At 40.9% G+C, this 19855-nt stretch overlaps 1 protein-coding gene and 1 non-coding gene across 2 annotated transcripts; one reads left to right on the top strand and one right to left on the bottom strand.

The window, feature by feature from the left end:
- The first annotated feature begins 11692 nt into the window (after positions 1-11692).
- Positions 11693-11799, top strand: LOC141634714 (small nucleolar RNA R71). Its single transcript, XR_012539439.1, has one exon. It is a non-coding gene; the product is annotated as a small nucleolar RNA R71 (small nucleolar RNA).
- A 5406-nt stretch (positions 11800-17205) lies between these two features.
- Positions 17206-19592, bottom strand: LOC141632987 (uncharacterized). Its single transcript, XM_074445485.1, has 3 exons — positions 18334-19592; positions 18069-18215; positions 17206-18022 (listed from the first exon to the last, which is right to left on the bottom strand). Exons 1-3 carry the CDS (start codon positions 19590-19592, stop codon positions 17206-17208), a joined length of 2223 nt encoding a protein of 740 aa, XP_074301586.1.
- Between the last annotated feature and the right edge of the window lie 263 nt (positions 19593-19855).

The raw sequence follows: 19855 nt of genomic DNA, 5'->3' as shown, positions 1-19855 counted from the left end.
GATAATATCGATTTATAGCAAAATCTATGTTTAATCAAATAAAGATTTAATCTTAAGAAGGTCCTATCCTATTTTCACTAACTTGTTGATTCCCCCACAATTCTGGGTAGTTTTCAGTCTCAACATTTAGACAATGGAAATCTTTATCGGGTCTTTTTGGACTCGAGCAGGTTTAGTATCGCTATTTTCAATCAACTTGTTTTAATATTAATTTCTAGACAATCCTATTTATTGTCATTCTTATCAGCTTAAGAGAATGCTCTATCGCCTTTGTTGGAGAAGTACGACAATTCACGGTTATCAATTTTCATTTAATTCATTTATAAAAATTCATTGAAAATGCTTATTGTCAATTATTTAATTTCGACAAAACTAATTACTTCAAAACAATTTATCAGCTTCAAGGTATTTAAGTACATGAAAACAATCCATCAGTAGCAGATGCGTTAGCCGCAATCAAACAAATGATAATGAATAACTTTAATCTATACTCTTACAAGAGATCCTTAGCAATGGTTCATGAGGTTTTATAAGCAAAATTCACTATTCTAGTTACGATATTTTAATTCCGGAGATTTTCAAAATCAAATGATATTCTATATGAATTGTGGTAAAGAAATAGAACAATATAACAGAATAGAAAACAAACATTTATCGCTATATTAACACTCGCATCAAGTAAAGCACTTACATATGATAAATGATTTCCAAGACCTCGGGGCCTATTATCGCATTTAGGCATTTTGTGGTAAGTTTATTTAAATCTTCATCAATATAATCGGGAGATCAATTTAATCGATTCTATTTTAAACTTTGTTTTTATTAAAATTAGTTTCCAATGTTTATCTATAGCTCAAAACACATATATAATGGGTGTCGATAAATCTTATCTAATAATCCCACCAAATTTCGAAAATAAATGTAAATTCATTGTCCAAAACTCCACATTAACTTAAATACGTGTAGCCGACTCATCAACATGAATTCCGGCGGATAGCTTCCCTTACGGAAGGTTTAAATTCGCAGAGTTTGTTATACCCTCAAGCGGCTCATGGTTTCTACTATTTGGTGCGCTATGTGTTCAATGTTTTTATGTAGAGGTCATGTCAATTTATTATCTATCACGCTTTATTTAATAGCCGGGAACTATTTATACTACTGACACGTCGAGCAACTCGAGTAAAATAAGGATTTATTGCCGGTTATGGCGAGCCTAAATGCGGCATGTGATATATAAAATGCCGCAAGCAAACAAAATAGTCCAGACGGGTTTCTAAATAGAAAATTATTTAACTATTATAAATTTCGAAATTAACTCTACAAACTTTGAACGTCCTCGCTATAGTGACGAGATCTCGAAAAACATCAAATTTTATGTGATCTATTAATTTGTAAGAGATCCGTCAAAATTACATAATTCAAAATTACATAAATTAAAATTATAAAGAAAATGCAGCATTATAATATGTATGAACATGCTCAATTTTATGCTAAATCGCTTTAATTAGCCAATATCGTATATTACCTTGCTTACGGACGGCGATTTCAACATTTTATAATCACAAAATACATAAATTCTTATTTATGCATACAAGTTAATTACCCTAATTTAGGACTCAAAATTAGTCTCACCAACAATACTGACTATACTAAACCCATATTTATAAATTGTTCATAAAATGATTTATAATTACAAAAAATAAGCTTGGTAAACTTCAAATAAACTGCTAAAATTTCAAAATAAATTCAAAACTGAATTTGTAAACTCCATGAACATTCTGAAAACCCATGACACCTATAATGTTCAAAAACTTGAAATAAATTAAATTTTTCCCGAAATAATGTTATGTTTCATCGTTTTTAACAAAATAAATTGCAATCATGCCGGAAAATATATTCATTAACTTTCAATTTTAGATCTGAAAAATATGATAAGAATGCAACATTGTATTTTTTTCCTAAGTCATAGATTATGTTACATTAATTTAACTAATAATGTCACCATCGCCATTTTTCTTCAAAAATTCATAAATCATGCAAAAGACTTCTTTATAGCCAATTATTTTACACACATCTTTTTAAATTGCATGTGACAACATATTAATTTTCTATGACCAGATTCGAAATTTAACTCTTATATTAACCTATTTTTCACTAAATCCCATTTAATAATGAAAAAATCCATTTTTCTTAGGCATAACAAGTCCAAAAATTATGAAAAATTTACAGGTTATCTCAAAATAATATATGTGACAACATATCCAAAAATCAACTGAAAATTCAAGTATAGCTAATTTTAGAATTCAAAATGACATTTTACTCATAAAATCATATTTAAATGCCATTATTGCAAATTATGATATCTTTACTTTGCTTCTCAAACAATAAATAATTATAACATTTGACGTCTCTATAGATTGTCTAAAACAATCCTTAAAAACTTTGTAGAATGACATATAATGAACATCGTTCTAGGGCTCTCGCCCGCTTCTTCATTTTTCTCGTCACCCCCTTCTCGTTTTCCTCTCGGTGATTTATCACGCTGACAGAGGGGTTCATGATTTTGTTTTTGTCTCTTTGTGGTTTTTGTGCAAGTGCCGAGCGGAGATCAGCAGCTCATCGATGGGAAACGCCGACGTGGGGAAACGGTGATCCGCCGAGAGATGGTGATATCGGAGACAAAAATTGTAAGGTCTTGTGGGCAGCTTAACGCCAGCATAAGACGAATTGAGTGTCATTTTCGCGGAATCCATCAAACGTATTGACGCCAAAGAGAAAAATCATCTTCGCTTGAATCAACGATAGCGGTGGTACAACCATGGCAATTTAATAGCCTTTACGATGTTTGACCACCGGGGTAAGACACGATTGTCACACATTTGCCTTATTTGGCATCGGTTTATTTGCTGGAGAACGAGTTTGTCAAACGCGAACGATTAGATCAATCACAATTTCACGCACTCGCAAGACGCCCCAATCCCGGTCTGATAGGCTTATACGAGTTAGGTTTTGGTATGACATGGTTACGCGTGCAAATTCTACAACAAGGATGGACATATGCAAATTCTCAAATACAAATATGAAAGACTACTCACTCCATTGTTATACGCGGGCGATCAGCATGGGAGAAAGATCAGGGTTATGTCCAGATGAAGACTTAAGACCTAAGCCTGGGAGAATGGTTACATTACCGAAGGTTATTAAAACACTGAGGGCCATGGGCTGTGTTCGATGAGGTGAGTGAGCGAAACCAGGAGACGACATACATGATAAAACCCAGAAAACATAATTTTCGATTCCCGAATAGCGACACGCCCGCCACTGGCAGAGCGTACGAGGAGATAAGTCCAGTGACACGGGGTGATGAACGGCGGGACGGGGAGTGACGCAATGGGAGATGATTTCGGGATATTGTGACGGTGCACCCAGGAAGAGAGCCGAAGTGTGCCCGGGGAGGAATCCCATGAAGGGGGAGGAGTGGGACCCCCAGGGATGGGTGAGTTGCGAAGGGCCGCAGGAAGGAGTGCCGGCGAGAGAGAGGGCTGAAGATGTCGGGTTACGGGAATTTGAGGAGTAGTGGACGGCAGTGGATCCAGACGGGCCAGCGAGGCGATCGAGGTCACCTCGCCGCCCACGGTAGTCCTATCACCGCCGGCTGGGCAACCTTGGTAAAGACAAGATCTCCGCGCCTTGGCATCGAGAGAAGTCTGCATCATTCTTTTTCTTCGGTGGAATCAGTGGTCGCGGAATGAGGGTGAGGGAGAGGTCGGCTTTCGGCACAGGTTCAGTTCGCGATGACGCTGAGAAGGAGTCGACTTACCTGCTGCGACGTTCATCATACGGGATTTTGTTGTTCAGTGAGGAAGGATCGAAGAGCAACGGCTTTACGATACCAGCACCACAATATTTGTCATGATTATTATAATGTAACTCATCGCCGGGGCGTATAGGTGATTATTGGGACAGATGAGGCAATAACGGCAAATGAATAATTTCAGAGCCGCACATGCCAGGTCTGCGATGATACATGGGAGGGCATACTTTCCAGTGATAATGGATACCGGAAGATAACAAGAAGGTATGTTGATACGTTATACGCTTTACGCGCATTTCATGTACCCTTTGCGCCACTCTTCTATTTGTGATCGCGGAATGCCGACACGCCTTCCGAGCGTTAGTTTTAAGCCAGGAGAATCCTAGTTTGCTGCTTTAGATCGGATGACGGTGCGTGGGCTCGCGCAAGGGTCGAGAACGCAGTCACAGTTGCCGTTGAGGACGGTATTTCGCATAGGGCGCGTATTGGAAATAAGCGTCACTTACTGTGCAGCGGAGAGAACGGAGGTTAATGTTCATCCGACGCATCGACAGTTTGTTAGCCACTTGGAGAAGTTATAGCGGTCGAAAGCAAAGGATCGAGCAAAATACCAGCCTCCCCTTTCATTCAGCAGGCGAAGGCGAAACAAAGAATTTTTATCGCAGCTGCTGACGACGAAGAGCACCGGGATTTATTTGAAAAAGAGTATTCACTGGTATTCGACTAATCCACGGTGCATCATTTGCCGGGTGGAGAGCAGAGTTATCGGCGCAGAGCACAGGCTGCGACGCCAATATCGAGGATAATGGAGCGCCGCTGCACGCCTGTGCCTCGACGGATGCACAGACTTCATCGGGACATAGGTGACGCAGGTGACAAGATGTCCTCGTTAGTCTCGGTGGATATAATCATCACCTGGGGGTCAGTCATACAGCTCGATTCCGAAGCCCCCGAGTAAATACGCGATTTTTAGACACGCGATGCACGCCGCTTAAATCGTCCACAGTCGGTTATTCCTCAAGTCGAGAATTAGAGTAAATTTTCACTTCATGTCGCCATTTCGCATTAATGTTATGATTGCGCCTGAATTTCCACATATATTAATTCAAGGAGGGATATGGTTTCGAGATGGGCGAAGGTAAAGATGACAGAATCGGGTTTTCGGGAGAGTGGCTCTTACGCGAATGTGATTTGATAGTAATTTGATATCATTTTTTAAAACGGGACCACTATCTCTTTTTCCCGCTTTATTAATGGGCATCCTCTCCTGGATCGCACAGCGGCGACCTCCACACATACTTATTTACTTTTCGCGCCGAAAGTGTTATCCGCCAAACGCGAGGGCTGGAGACGGGTGTTTGCACAAACTCGATACATAAATTCTTGCGCCAGCCGCAGCCCATTTGTCGTTAGTGTGACGATATATATTTTTTTTTATTTAGGGCTAATATTGGTGAAGTCATAAAATTAAAGATATTTTATTATCATACGGTGATCGCCACGGGCGGGGATAAGACGACAGACTAAAATGAGCAGAGTTTTATAACCGGGCGAGACGTGAGATTGGGTGTTATGAGTGCAAATGAGCAATCACGGCTTAGGTTTCCCGTGGTGCTTCCGGGGCCCCTCACGGAGAGATATCGGTTAAGACGCGTGGCGCGGGGTACATACTAGGTCGTAGCCTATAGTACCGTAATAATTTCCACTATAGATGAGCACTCCTCAGCACTCCTCGCGTGTCGGAGTTTAGATCCTTATTTCCTATTTTTTTCAGGTCACGGTTTGTTGCGTTAGTCAAGCGTTCAGAGCCGCCAGGTCAGCCTACATATCGAGTAATCGCTCTCGCGATTTCACATGTTATCCTGGCGCTGATATGCAGCAAGCCAGAACGACCGCATTGAAGCATGGGCGCCGGGTTATGAGCCGGTGATCGTAAACGCGAGAGTATCAGAACGCTTCTGTACCATGAAGAAGGATATCGCAATGAAAGTTGACAACGCCGAAAGCTCTGCTTGATCGCAACAAGACTGACAGTAGATCCTATCACGTCGCGGGGATCGCATTATCGCCGCGACAGCGATTACTGCCGGCGCGGAGTTATCGATGCTGTCGCCGCTCTTCGAATGTGATCGGAGCAAACGGGGCGCCTGCAGTTGGTTTCCAATAATGGCAGTATGCTCACGGATCAAGAGAAGACGATTCTGCCGCCAAATCACCATGGAGAATCATTACGAAGCGGCGGAGTAACAATGGCAGCTTGAACATCCTCGTATATCCCCGGCAAGCTCTTTGCAACGCGGTAAACGAAATTTAATACGTAGCGCAAATATTTTCCTTCGAAGCTCGGTACGGTCTGTTTACGCACTCTTTACTGTTTCGATCGCGTCGGGCGGCGCGCTGATTACCCAGGGGGTTGAGGATGAGATGAAATTCGGCCAGTTTGAGCATTGCGGTAGGAAGCATGCTATGCTCATGACGTGGAGTCGGTTTATATGGGAACGCTTCGGGTTTTCGATCAAGAAGGAATTTAGCGGTTACCGAATGCGTGATGAGAGCATCGGCGAGCGGGGAGAGCTGCCGATTTAGCGGTCGCGAAAGGTAAGAATGAGAAGGGTGAAAGCATGAACTTTGTCGTCGGTTTCTGTCAAAATCACGTTGATGCCGCAATGGAGATGGCAGAAAAGTCGCGATTTAGTCATACTGGCATAGTAGCAAGTCAAGGTGCGAGATCAAATTTGTGATCCACATGTAGTCGGTTTGCCGTCACGAGGTCTTCCGCAGCGGGAGAGCTCCACATATTGTCTAATGTCGCGGAGGTTTCTGAGGACGGTCGGCGATTTCCTTGTCGTTGATGATGTTTTAGCTTTGTGTTCTTTTCTTTATGATTAGTCGCTTGAACATAGTGTAGCTGAAGATAGTCTTAGCATTGCCGCCTTTGGGCTTAGTAGAGGACATGTCTATGCTTGCCTGAAAGGCTTAACGACGTTTTTGTTCGACGAGTTTAATATATGAGACCTTGTGGTCTTTCCTCAAAAAAAATAAATAATTTTAGCAACAAATCATTTTTATTACTAAAATGAATCTTATTTAATCCACATTACAATAAGATATCAATACTTCTTCACAAATCGAATTGTCACTTTATGAATTAATTAATTGTGACAGACAGCGTCTGAATTTTCGTTTCATGAATCGCCTCTTTTGAGAGTATCAACCCGACACATCGCCGACATTAGCATGTCAAACTCTGTGCCTGTTTTTCATCATTGTCGAGCAGGTATGGGACTCATTACGCATGTACACCTCTTCCGCATGTTCTTTCAAATGCATTTAATAAATGATATTTAAATCATATGACGTAAGATCTAGATTGTTGATCAAGATTTAACAGATCGCCACCTTGCCCCCCTTGTCGCCTCAATGAGTCTCGGCCTTATCAACATCGGCTTCCTTCCGCCGAAACATATCATTCAACAAAGCGGTGATCGTACCTCCTCCTCTCCATTGTCATACTCACCTACTCTCCGATATGAAGAGTTCGGCTCTTAAAGGAATTGAAAATTTCGGGAAAGACTATGTGACTCTTCCATGCAAGAATGCACAGCAGCTCCATGAAGATCGAAAAAATGCGATTTTGGCCTTCAATATCCACGAAGGTGTGACTCATCCATTCCCATCCCTTTTACTTATTTGTTGATAGAGAAGTCTATCGAGGGTGGAGATGCGTAGGTTGTTGGAAATGATGAAGAAGTTGATGATACCATTGAGAAGAAGCGTTCGAAGAAGAAAGAAATGAGAAGATGATGAGCAAGCACCGTGCAGAAAGTGGCAATGTGACCATTTCTCGGTAGGGTGATGATGAGTATGATGGAAGACAGCAAGCCTTGAGATTTCTTCTCTATGGTTTGTCTCTCTCTTGTATTTTATTTCATTTGATCATTGAAATCCTAGGAATATCAAAGGATTCATTCTTAGAGCTGGGTGTTCTTGTTTTATTGTTCCCTTTTGTAAAAATAGTTTCATGCATACTATAGTACTTACTTCTTTGGGGGTGCACTCGCCTCTTAGTTAATCTAAATAGTCCTTCGTGTTTCAAACCATGTACATGTAGTGTAGTTTAGATTGCATTTTGTATAGAAATATGCATAATTTATCATTTTGCCATTGATGTGGGGATGGAATTTAAATTTTCCTTCCATTAAAAAGTTAAAAATATAAAATTGAAAAAATTTAAAACTCCAAGATTATTTCCTTTATATGTAAATCTGTATATTAGTTTGTTTTATCTGTTCACATTGATTGACATTTTCACTGCCCATGAGGATATTGAAGATCGCGACAGGCGATCTTTCTCTCTTTTCCTTCTCTTTATGCTATCTCACTACGCGGTTTATTTGATTGATGCGTATAACAATGTGAATTTAGATCTGCATTTAGATTATATGTCATATTAGTTGGTAGAATTACGCATAGATGTTTATATGTTGTTGCATCATGCAGTGTAGTTGCATGTTGTGAAAATTCCTTGAGAAAGAAGCCAATTCAGTTTGTAGTAGGCTCCTAAGCGATGCTTCTCTTCTTAAGACTTTGCTAGTTACAATATTTCGAGACACTCTGCAAAGATGTGTCATGCCAGTGCATGTCCAGTCTACCGGATAGCCTTGTACAAGAAGGCCTGCGGTGTGATAATTTCCGGCTGGGTCAGCAGACTCAGCGTATCTCATGCACAACCATAACGTCATCCATCGTTCTACCATCATATGTCATCAATCGGGAACGCGCATAAAAGAAATCAATTTGAGTACAGCGAAAGAAGCCTAAAGCCGCATTTCCAAAAACGGGTGAAAGAGGATGCAAAATAGATTCTAAGCTTCAAATATACACTGCTAGTCACGTCCTCGCTAATCAGTTCGTAAGAAGTGAGCAAAAGTCAAGAGTTGAAATGCCAAAATCAAAGAAATGGCAAAGAAGTGTTTCAAAACCGCCACAAGAAATTGGGGAAAATAAAAACAAAGAAAATTTCCAAAGTGAAATTAAATATATTTATTGATCTCTTTATCCATCATAACTATTTTTATGCATGTGTATATGGGACATTTTCGCTTAGCAAGAGGGGAATCACGGACCTCCAAATTGTTTCTAACACATAGTGGAGTTCTACTCTGACAGCATTTGAACACAGCATACCTGAGGATTTATTGGCATCCTTCGCTTAGTAGTCAATCAGTTCAGCATCCCACAAGGACAATCTTTCCTTGCAGATATCTACCACTGATGAGGGAGTGGCTATCTTTTTGTAGATGCATCCATTATGTGTTCTTGCGACGCTCTGATGTCGTCAGAAGACCTCACCTCTATTTCCCCAGCAGTGCATCCTACTCCTCACGGGGCCGCCTGGCCGCGAGTTGGGCAAAGTGAGTCGAGACCCGCGCAACTGTCCATCGGCTGGTACATCGCTAGGTTAGTGAGCACCTTAGCCCTATTGCGTCACTCAATCTTACTCACCTCTGTACTCTGGTTTGGGGAGACGAGCATTTTAGCCCCTGATATAAGCCTTGTTTCCATGCTTTTTTAGTGCTTAATCGGGTCATTTCTAATCTTTTAGTTCTCCGTTTTTGGCATATTCTTGAGATTTAGATCCCCGTTGGTAGAAAGCGAGTAAGAATCTTGCATTTCATGGCAAAACATGCACTAAATTGATCGGCGCTCAACGACTTCAAGACAAGGAGAGCACAAGATCGCATAGGCCTCTGCCATATCATACAGGCGAGCAATGTCGGCAGATCTCGAGTCCCGCAAGGAGTCCCCAAGGAATTTATGAAGAAAAAGGGAAGAAAAGAAGTAAGGCCATCGCCGCCGACACTGAAGGACATTGCCTAGCATACTGGCGCTCTGCTCGGATTATCCGCCGCTTTACTTCGTTAGTTTCGTAATCCGCCGATTTCTCGACACTCGCTCAATTAGAATCACGGCTTCATCGCCTTGATCCTGTTATAGCACGGTTTGTTCCAAATGATTCTTCCACAAAGACGTGATTAGTTACAGATAGTTTCTCTCCGAATCACGCCCTCCTGCTCACTTAAAGTGTAATTATTAGTTTAGCTCCTTAGTTAACTTAATGCATCCTCCCTAATTTTCACTATAAATGTTCTATTAGTTCTAATTAGAGGAGCATGTTCTTTTATCAATAATTATGTAGTTAATACAATCAAATCTCTTAATATTGTAATCAAGTATTAATCGTTTTAACTAGTTTTAGTCTCTTTAATCTCTCTTTGCTCATCCTTTATTTGCATCAAGATTATCTGTCATTATCGGGAGATTGACAACCTCCAATCTAGATTCAGCATTTCATTATTCTCGCTTTATTATTAGAATCATTGCAGCATATCTTCTTAATCCTCTTTTAATTATTGTCAATTATTCATTTATTCATCATGTTCATATTGTTAGGTATGATTGACACCTAGCTAGCATGATCAATATGATAATGCAGCGAGTAATCTTCTTATTAGGCGTGATGATTAGGAAATTCAACATGGGGAATGATTCATGCTTAAATCAATATGCTTTCATGTCTTATTTGCTATTGCTTGTTTGATTCAATTCATGCACATGTTATATTTGATGAAATGTTAGTTTATGACTTGATTTAATATCATCTCTCTATTAATGAGATTTGTATAATCCCAACTCGAAGTCCATCAGACTAGTTGCATGTTTGGCAGTGAGATTACAGTCGACGTTCCGTACTAATCTAGTTACGACTCAAAGCTCGACTAGCAGCCTAGAACCTGATCAATTAATCACATCATTGTCATTGTCTATAATTTGAAGAACATGTTTGTATGATCATATCCCATGATTCCCTATGATCCCATGACACTCCAGTGCCTATCAATCATCTACACTCCTTACTCATCTGTTTGTTTTCATCAGCTATTCTCAGTTCTAGTACATCTCCTACATCAACTTGCGATAATTTCTGACTACCATATACAGAAATCTCATTTCACTCCCCGCCTTCAGATCTCTTTACTTAATTGTAGATGTTGTTCGTTAGTTATAAATCGCGTTTTGATTTGATCAGGACAATCTCATCTCATCATGAACATTAGCGCCCACCCGCGCGTGGCGCCGCTATCGCCGTGGGGACCTTTGTTTGATTTAGATTTCTTTTCTTTTTGTCATTAGTCAGGTCTTCATCTTGAGGAAGTAAAACTCCTCAAGCGTTTGTCTCATTCGTTTTCGAGTTGTTTGATATTTTTAGCATTGTCCAGAAGGTTACAAGGTGACTTGTTGGTTTTGACCGCGGGAGATTCGTAAAAGATAGCCTCCACGGGTCACAGAGATACAGGAGGAATCCTGCGATGTGTATTAGTGAAGTAGATTTGGATGGAACTTGGTGTTTTCATTGTAAAAATTTGAATAAGGGTACCACTTTTGTAAGCTTGGAAAGCATTAACTTGTTCGGTTGTTCCCCTACACTCACTTGGGTCATGACCCAAAGTTCCACAATTCTCACATATCCCACATGGGATTGATGAGGATGTCGTCATGGCATTGACATGATGCTTCGATGATTTTGAGTTTTCCTCAAGTCTAGCCATAGCTTGTTCAAACTTCAAGTTGATTGTGTCAATGTGAGCACTAAGTTGAGCACCCAATTGAGTAACGGAGTCCACTTCATGCTTTCCTCCTCTAGTAGCCTTGCGAGGTCTACTATATTGTGAATTATGGACCGCCATTTCCTCAATCTTGTTCCATGTTTGATTGTCATCAACTTCGGTGAACATTCCATTTGATCCCATATTGAGAATGTTCCTAGAATCTTCATATAAACCATTCCAAAATTGTTGCACCAAAAACCATTCGCTAAGTCCATGGTGAGGACATGAGCGACAAATACCTTTAAACCGCTCCCAAGCTTCATACAAAGACTCTTCATCCCTTTGCTTAAAACCCGTAATTTGAGCTCTTAGCATGTTGGTCTTTTCCGGTGGGTAGAATTTTTTGTAGAAAGCTAGAGCCAACTTCTTCCAAGAATCTATTCCAAGGGTGGCCTTATCAAGGCCCTTCAACCATTGCTTTGCGGTGCCGATTAAGGAAAAAGGAAATAAGACCCATCTAATTTGGTCTTGAGTCACGCCCGTTTGAGAGATAGCATCACAATAATCGCAAAAGGTTTCCATATGAGAATGAGGGTCCTCACTAGGCATTCCCCCGAATTGGCTCCTCTTAACTAGTTGGATGAAGGCGGACTTGGCAATAAAATTTCCGGTGAGATGTTGCGGTGTAGGAGTACCATTTGGTAGATTATCCTCGGTGGGTACGGAGTGTGACGAGAATTTTGGCATTGTAGGTGGATTTTGTGGGGTATTGTGTAATGGGTTTTCTTCTCCTTCTATTGCGAAAGGATTGACAAACTCACTAGTGGGTTGAACAACTTCACTAACACCTCTCAAATTCCTCCTAACAAGTCTCCTATTGTTCGTCAAGGTTCTTTCGATTTCACGGTCAAAAGGTAACAAATCACTTTGTAACCTTCTAGACATGCAAAATATCAAACAACTCAAAAACAATTAGAACAAACCTTGAGGAGTTTTACTTCCTCAAGATGAAGAAAGACACAACTAATAACAAAAAGAAGAAATCTAAATCAAACAAACACCGTCCCCTGAACGCGCCATTTTTGATCAGTCCGTTTCGTATTCACAAGTAAATAGATGTGGTCGTTGGTCACGGTCGAATCAAAACACAATTTATAGCTTAACAAGCAACTCTACAATTAGTAAAGAGGCAAGTAAAGGTCGGATCCCAAGGGACGGGAGTTGAAATGAGATTTCTATTGTAACTAGTGGTGTCTAAGGGTGTCACAAATTGGGTTGATGTAGAAGGTTACTAAACTAGAATAACAATGAAAATAAACAAGCAAGATGAATTAAAGGGGTGTAAACAATTGATTAAAGGCACTAGGGTGTCATGGGGTCATAGGGGAATCATGGGATATGATCATACAAACATGTTCTCAAATTATAAGCAAGCAATTATTGTTGTGATGGATTGAGTTGGGTTATATCTTACAATCCTAGGAAAGTTTGGGTCCGGAGCCGAATCGATTAGATTGTACAACACCTACAAGTCGACTTAATCTTCCCTACTCAACAACATGCATGGTCTAATGAGACTCGAGTTGGGTTATGTCTTACAAGTCTCATTGAAAAGATAGGAGATGATAGTAAATGCAAGGATTCATAGGCTTAGCATTTCATCAAATATAACATGTGCATGAGTTGAGATCAAAACAAGCAAGCAAATAAGATATGAAAGCATATTAATTTAAGCATGAATCATTCCCCATGTTGGTTTCCCCTAATCACCCATTAACCCTAGCTAAGAGATTACTCACTCATTATCATGTTGATCATGCTAGCAAGGTTGTCAATCATACTAACAATATGAAACATGATGAATAAATAAAAGTAATTAGCAATAATTAAAAAGGGATTAAGAGATTATACCTACTTAATGATTCCAATAATAAAGCAAGAATAATAGAAGTACTTGAATGCTAGATTGAGAGGTTGTCAATCTCCCAATAATAACCCAAATAATCTTCAATTACCCAAAATAAAGGATGAACAAAAGAGAGATTAAAGAACTAAAACTTGGATTAAAACTTGATTAATACTTGATTACAATATTGAAGAGATTTGATTGATATTAACTACACTAATTATTGATAAGAAGAACATGCTCCTCTAATTAGACTAATGGGGTATTTATAGTGAAAATTAGGGAGGATGCATTAGGGTTAACTAAGGGCTAAACTAGTAATTACACTTTTTAAGTTGAGCAAGGAGAAGCCGGTATTTTTGGAGAGAAGGGCTTCTCTTTTCGTAGCTTGAAGAAGACAACCCGTCTGTGAAGGAATCCGGGCGGATTCAGGTCGGGACGGCCAGATTTGGGCGATGGAATCCGAGCGGATTCTCGGGAATCCGGGCGGATTGCTTTGAAGGGGAATCCGAGCGGATTCAGGCCCGGGGCGCTTCGGATTGTGCAAGGGCAGGACGGGCGGATTGTTGACAATCCGCTCGGATTGTCAGTCAGCGTGGTAACTTCTTCTTTTCTTCCCTTTTCTTCATAAATTCCTTGGGGATTTCCTTGGGGACTCAAGGATCTTTTCTCAACATTGCTCTTCTACTATGATATGTACAAAGGCCTTCTAATCTTGTCCCTCCTTGATGCTTGGTCATTGAATTTGATCAATTTAGTCATGTTTTGCCATGAAAATGCAAGATTCTTACTCCTTTCCTACCAAGGGATCAAAATCTCAAAGAGTATGCAAAACAAAGAACTAAAGATAAGAAATGACCCAAATAAGTACTAAAAAGCATGGAAACAAGGCTAATTCGGGGGCTAAATATGCGCCAATTATGGTCACATCAAATATCCCCAAACCGAACCTTTGCTCGTCCCGAGTAAAGAGGTGACAAAGACTAGGACCAATACTAACCTATCCTAATAATATAGCCGATATGAGACAATTAGCGGGTCTCACTCCGCCCCTTCAACTCACAACAAGACAACCATGAGGTAGGATGCCTTCTTGCAAGGCAAGGTGGGTCTTGCCAAAATGGCGACACATCCAAACATTAAGGACGCAAAAACACATAATGGATGCATCTACAAAAAGAATAGCCACTCCCTCATCGAGTGGCGGAAAATATCTACAAGGGAAGCAATTCAAGGGTACACAATCCTTCATAGATGCAATTTGTTCAAACTACTAAGCCTAGAAGGATACCAATAAATCACCTCCAAAATGTGTCAAGCTAGGGTACCTTTGTCCTCAATCGTTAAATGCTTTTGTCAAGAGTAGACTCCTTATGGTGTTAGAAACACTGGAGGATCGCGGAATTCCCCCTCTTGCCTAGACAAGAAGAAGGGTCGTCCCTCTCTACCATGCACAAAAATGGATATGATGGATAAAGGGATCAATAGATATTTGAGTTTCACTTTGGGAGTTTGCTTTTGTTTTTGTTTTCCCCCCAATTTCTTGTGGCATTTGACATTTGAGAACACTTTCTTTGCCATTTCTTTTTGATTTTTGGCATTTCAATACTTGACAACTTTTTGCATTTCTTTTTGAATATTTTCAAAGTCACCCCAATTAGTAACGAGGGTGCCTTGTATTTGAAGCTTAGGAGTCTATTTTTGCTCCTCTTTTCTTTTGATGCGTTTTTGCAAACTTTCTTTCACTTTTCATTTCATTGAACTCAAATTGATTTCTTTTTGTGCCCATTCCCTTTGATGACAAAAAGGTGGTAGAACATGGATGATGGATGTATGGGTGCATGGTTTCAAGGGTCACCTTGGAATAAACGGTAGCCAAGGAGTTATCACACCACAAGGTACTCTTGACTCGGCCTTAAACCATGGGTCAAAGGATACTAGCATGACACATCCTAGGGTGTTTCACAAGTATTGTAACAAGCAAAGTCTTAAGAAGAAAAAGCATCTACTAGGGCCTATATACACTTGTCAAGCTTCCCAAATAGACGGTTTCTCAAAAATTTTCTAACATGCAACTACATGCCATGATGCAACTAACATATAAACATCCTAATGCATATGATTCTACCAACTAATATGACATATAATCTAAATGCAAGTCCTAGATTCACATTGTTATACCGTATCAATCAAAATAAAGCCACATAGTCATTAACATAAAGAGGAAAAAGGAGATTGGAAAGATCATACCATGCGGTCTTCAATATCCTCATGTCTCGGATGTGGCGTAGTCAATCAATGTGAACAAGGATAAAACAAACACAATATATACAAGACAATATATATAAAGGAAATGAACTTGTTTTTGGGTTTTTCAATTTTTTTTTTCAATTTTTATGATTTTTGAAATTTTTCAATTTTTATGGGTTTTTGAATAAGAGTTAAATGTTAGAATTCCCATCCCCACACTAATATGGGCATTGTCCTCAATGGCCAAAATGATGGAAATTATGCAAAGATTATGCATGATTTCTATACTAAATGCAATTCTATACTAAACTACACTACATGATGCATGGTTTTTGTTATGACGGAGAGGATAATTTAGATTACCTCCCGTTGCGTATGCATTAACTTCCCCAAACCGAGTGAGACACTATTGCTAATGTCCAAGGATGGGTATAGTTCATGCATACACCATGCTTATGCATGAAACTAGTTTGTCATTTTGGATTTTACAAAAGGGAACAATAAGATAGGAACACCTCAATGGTACCGAGGTGTGAGTCCTTTGATGTTGCTAGGACTAAACCAACAATGATCAAAATGAAATAAAATACAAAGAGATAGAGACAAACCATGGGAGTGTAGGAGTCTCCAAGGCTTGCTAGTCTTCCATCATGCTATCATCATCACCACTTCCCTCATGAGAAGTGGTCACATTGCCACTTTCCTTGTCATTTGCTTCTTCACTTTCTTCCTCATCTTGCTCATCATCATCTTCACCATTTCTTTCTTCTTCCATTGCTTCTTCCTCAATATTATCATCAACTTCTTCATCATTTCCAACAACCTCATTATCTCCCACCACGTCCCTAGATGCACCCGGAAATAAGACTTCTCTATCCGCCCAACTAGGCAAAGGACAAGATGGATCAAGGAGTCCTTGCCTAGCTAGATGTAGGAGGGGTGGATATTGAGCCAAATACGCATTTTTCCGATCTTCATGGGCTTGCTTGTGCATTGCTTGCATGAGAAGAGTCACATAGTCTTTCCCAATTTCAATTCCTTCCGGCTTGAACTCTTCATACTCAAAGGGGTAAGGTGGTATGACAATGGAAGAGGAGGGGGTTTCAAGATCACCCTTTTGTTGTTGAATGATATACTCGGCTTCTTCGGAAAGGGGAAGTAGATAATTGGTCCGGTGGACGCTTAGGCGACAAATCTTCGAGGGCAAGGTGAACGATCTGTTGGGAAATGTGTCCTCAACAATAGTGCGATCATATGATTTAAATATCATTATTAAATCTCATTTCAAGAATACGGAAGGGATGATACATTACATATATAGTCAACTGGTCCACACATATCGGTAATGATTGGCTGGCTAGAGTTTGACATTACTGTCGTGCGACGGTGGTGATCAGTTGATCCCTTGAGGTCACACCTAAAGGACGATTCCCTTAATTGAAAAGGTTAATTAGTTGTATACCGATACAGATTAATTAATTCCTTAAAATTGAACAATTCGATTTGTGAGAGAGAATATTGATATCTTATTGTAATGGGATTAAATAAGATTCATTTTAGTAATAAAATGATTTGTTGCTAAAATTATTTATTTTTTTTTTTGAAGGGAAGACCACAAGGTCTCACTATATTAAACTCAAATCGAACAAAACAGCATCGTTCGCCTTTTCAGGCAAAACATCAGACCAACATACTCTACCGACTACTCTAGGCTGACAATGAGCTAAAATATGCGCTACACTATTGTTCAAACGACTAGTAAACGACCAACAAACAGAAGTAAAGAAAGAACACAAAGCTAAAACATCATCAACGATAAGGGAGAAATCACTTCGACCCTTCGTTCTCTTCCTCAAAGCCTCCACGACCATTAGACAATCGCTTTCGACGACGATATGTTGAATACCCCTTCGTCTTGCCTCCTGGAGACCCTCATAGACCGCCAAAGCTTCAGCTACATGTGGATCTAGGACTTGATCTCGCACCTCCGACATACCCCACTGTACCCGACCTTGTTCATCACGGCACACCACCCCTAAGCCCGTACCATCACCTTCCTTTACCCCGGCATCAACATTGATTTTGACAAAGCCCTCCGGCGGTACGTTCCATGCTTTTCCACCCTTCTCATTCTCATCTCTTACCCTTCCACAGCCCTTACGTCCCAGCAAAGCCCCTCCCCCTTCCGTCTCCTCCATCACGTCCTTTGCCCTTCGGATAACCACTAAAGGATTCACTTCTTGGTCATCGAAAACAACTTTGTTACGGTGTTCCCATATCGCCCAATACCCGATCATGAACATAGCATGCTCCCTACCACCTAGCTCTCCCCAAACCGCCTCCACCCAATCCCGAATTCCTCCTCCATCCACTCCTTCAACCCCCACCCCTAGACCAATCCAAGCACGCTTCGCCACAGCACAGTCACGAAACAAGTGTAAGCTCGATTCATTAAAAGAATTGCATAAAGAACAAAAAGAAGACTCACCTCGAACTCGAGAAGAAATATTTGCCCTTGTCGCTAAGGCCTCGTTGCACAGTTGCCAAAAGAAGAGCTTTACTCGGGGCCATACCGGGATGTTCCAAAGCCGCTTCCATAACCATTTTTCTCGCTCCCATTCCGACACTCCACCCACTTCCATATCATGAGCATTCCCAGCAAGATGTCTATAAGCCGATTTAACCGTGAAACATCCGTCCTTCTCACCCGTCCAAAACCAAACATCCTCCGGCCTATTCGTACTAAGACGCACGTTTTTAACCCGATCACATTCGAAAGGCAGACAACGACTCCGGTAACTCCACATTCCGCCCCGCCATCCTCCCTAATCAGCTCCGAGACCAACATGTGCTCCTGTCCCACGACCTGCGGTGATAGGATCCTACCTGTCTGAGTCTTAGGCAGCCACGAATCAAGCAAAACTCGCGTTGTCAACCCATTGCCAATCCTCCTTCTCCATCCGTTACCAAGAGCGTTCCTAGCCTCCACAATACCTCTCCACGTGTAGCTAGGATTTGAGCCGAGACACGCAGACATCACATCTCCCCCCGGGTAATACTTCGCACTCATAACCCGCGCCCATAAGCTGTCTGGTTCCGTTACAAGCCTCCACATTTGCTTGCCTATCAACGCCAAGTTGAACATGTGAAAATCACGAAACCCCATTCCTCCAATACTCTTAGGCCGACACAAACGCTTCCAAGACACCCAACTAATACCTCTCTTTCCCTCCTCATGACCCCACAAAAACCGGGAAATAAGAGATCTAAGCTCGACACAGAATTGCGCAGGAATTTTAAAAATGCTCATCACATAGGTAGGAAGTGAATTGGCCACAGCCTTTATAAGGACCTCCCTACCAGCCCTAGACAACATTTTCCCACGCCACCCATTCAGTCTTTTGCTCAACTTATCTCTCAGAATATCAGTAAGGGCCTTTTTAGACCGGCCCACCACCGTGGGAAGGCCTAAATACCGTGATTGCTCAGCTACTTCCGCAACACCCAATCTCGTCGCCAGATTACTCCGCTTCTGTATCGGCACCCCCTTGCTAAAAGATACAGTCGTCTTATCCAAGCTCACCAGCTGTCCCGAAGCATCCTCATATCGGTGTAAAATATCTTTAATTTTATCAGCTTCACCAATATTAGCCCTCGCAAAAAATATACTATCGTCTGCAAACAGCAAATGAGACACAGCTGGCGCAAAATTTGTAATCCGAATCCCATGCAAACACCCCGTCTCAACAGCCCTCCGCATTTGACTGGATAACACTTCCGCGCAAAGAATAAATAAGTATGGTGACAGAGGGTCACCCTGTCGCAATCCACGAGACGGTCTAAATTCGGATGAAGGATGCCCATTAATTAAAACCGAGAAAGAGACCGTGGTCACGCATTCCATCACCCGTGATATCCAAGCCCTATCAAATCCCATCGCATTAAGAACCCTCTCCAAGAAAACCCATTCCACTCTGTCATACGCTTTCGCCATATCTAGCTTAAGAGCCATGTATCCCTCCTTGCTTTGCGAATTCTTCATATGGTGAAAAATTTCGAACGCAATCATAACATTGTCTGAAATGGCCCGGCCCGGAGTGAAGGCACTCTGATTCTCCGACACTATCTCTCCAAGGAATTCTTTCACCTATTAGCCACACTTTTGAGACCGGTTGTGGCGACATTACATAAGGCGATCGGTCTAAAGTCGCGTATTTTATCGGGAGCTTTCTTCTTCGGAATCAGCACTATGTTTGTTTTATTGAGAGCCCTAGG

Source organism: Silene latifolia, chromosome Y, assembly GCF_048544455.1.
Source record: "Silene latifolia isolate original U9 population chromosome Y, ASM4854445v1, whole genome shotgun sequence".
Lineage (NCBI taxonomy): Eukaryota > Viridiplantae > Streptophyta > Magnoliopsida > Caryophyllales > Caryophyllaceae > Silene > Silene latifolia.
This window is presented reverse-complemented; position numbering and strand designations above follow the sequence as displayed.

What these genes read in the sequence shown, in the direction of transcription:
- LOC141632987 (XM_074445485.1), bottom strand. Translation starts at nt 19,592, where the DNA reads ATGGCTCTTAAGCTAGATATGGCGAAAGCGTATGACAGAGTGGAATGG. An exon ending in AATGTGATCGGGTTAAAAAC is followed by an intron (nt 18,216 to 18,333) that starts GTGCGTCTTAGT and finishes ATGATATGGAAG; the next exon opens with TGGGTGGAGTGTCGGAATGG. An exon ending in TATTTCTTCTCGAGTTCGAG is followed by an intron (nt 18,023 to 18,068) that starts GTGAGTCTTCTT and finishes TAATGAATCGAG; the next exon opens with CTTACACTTGTTTCGTGACT.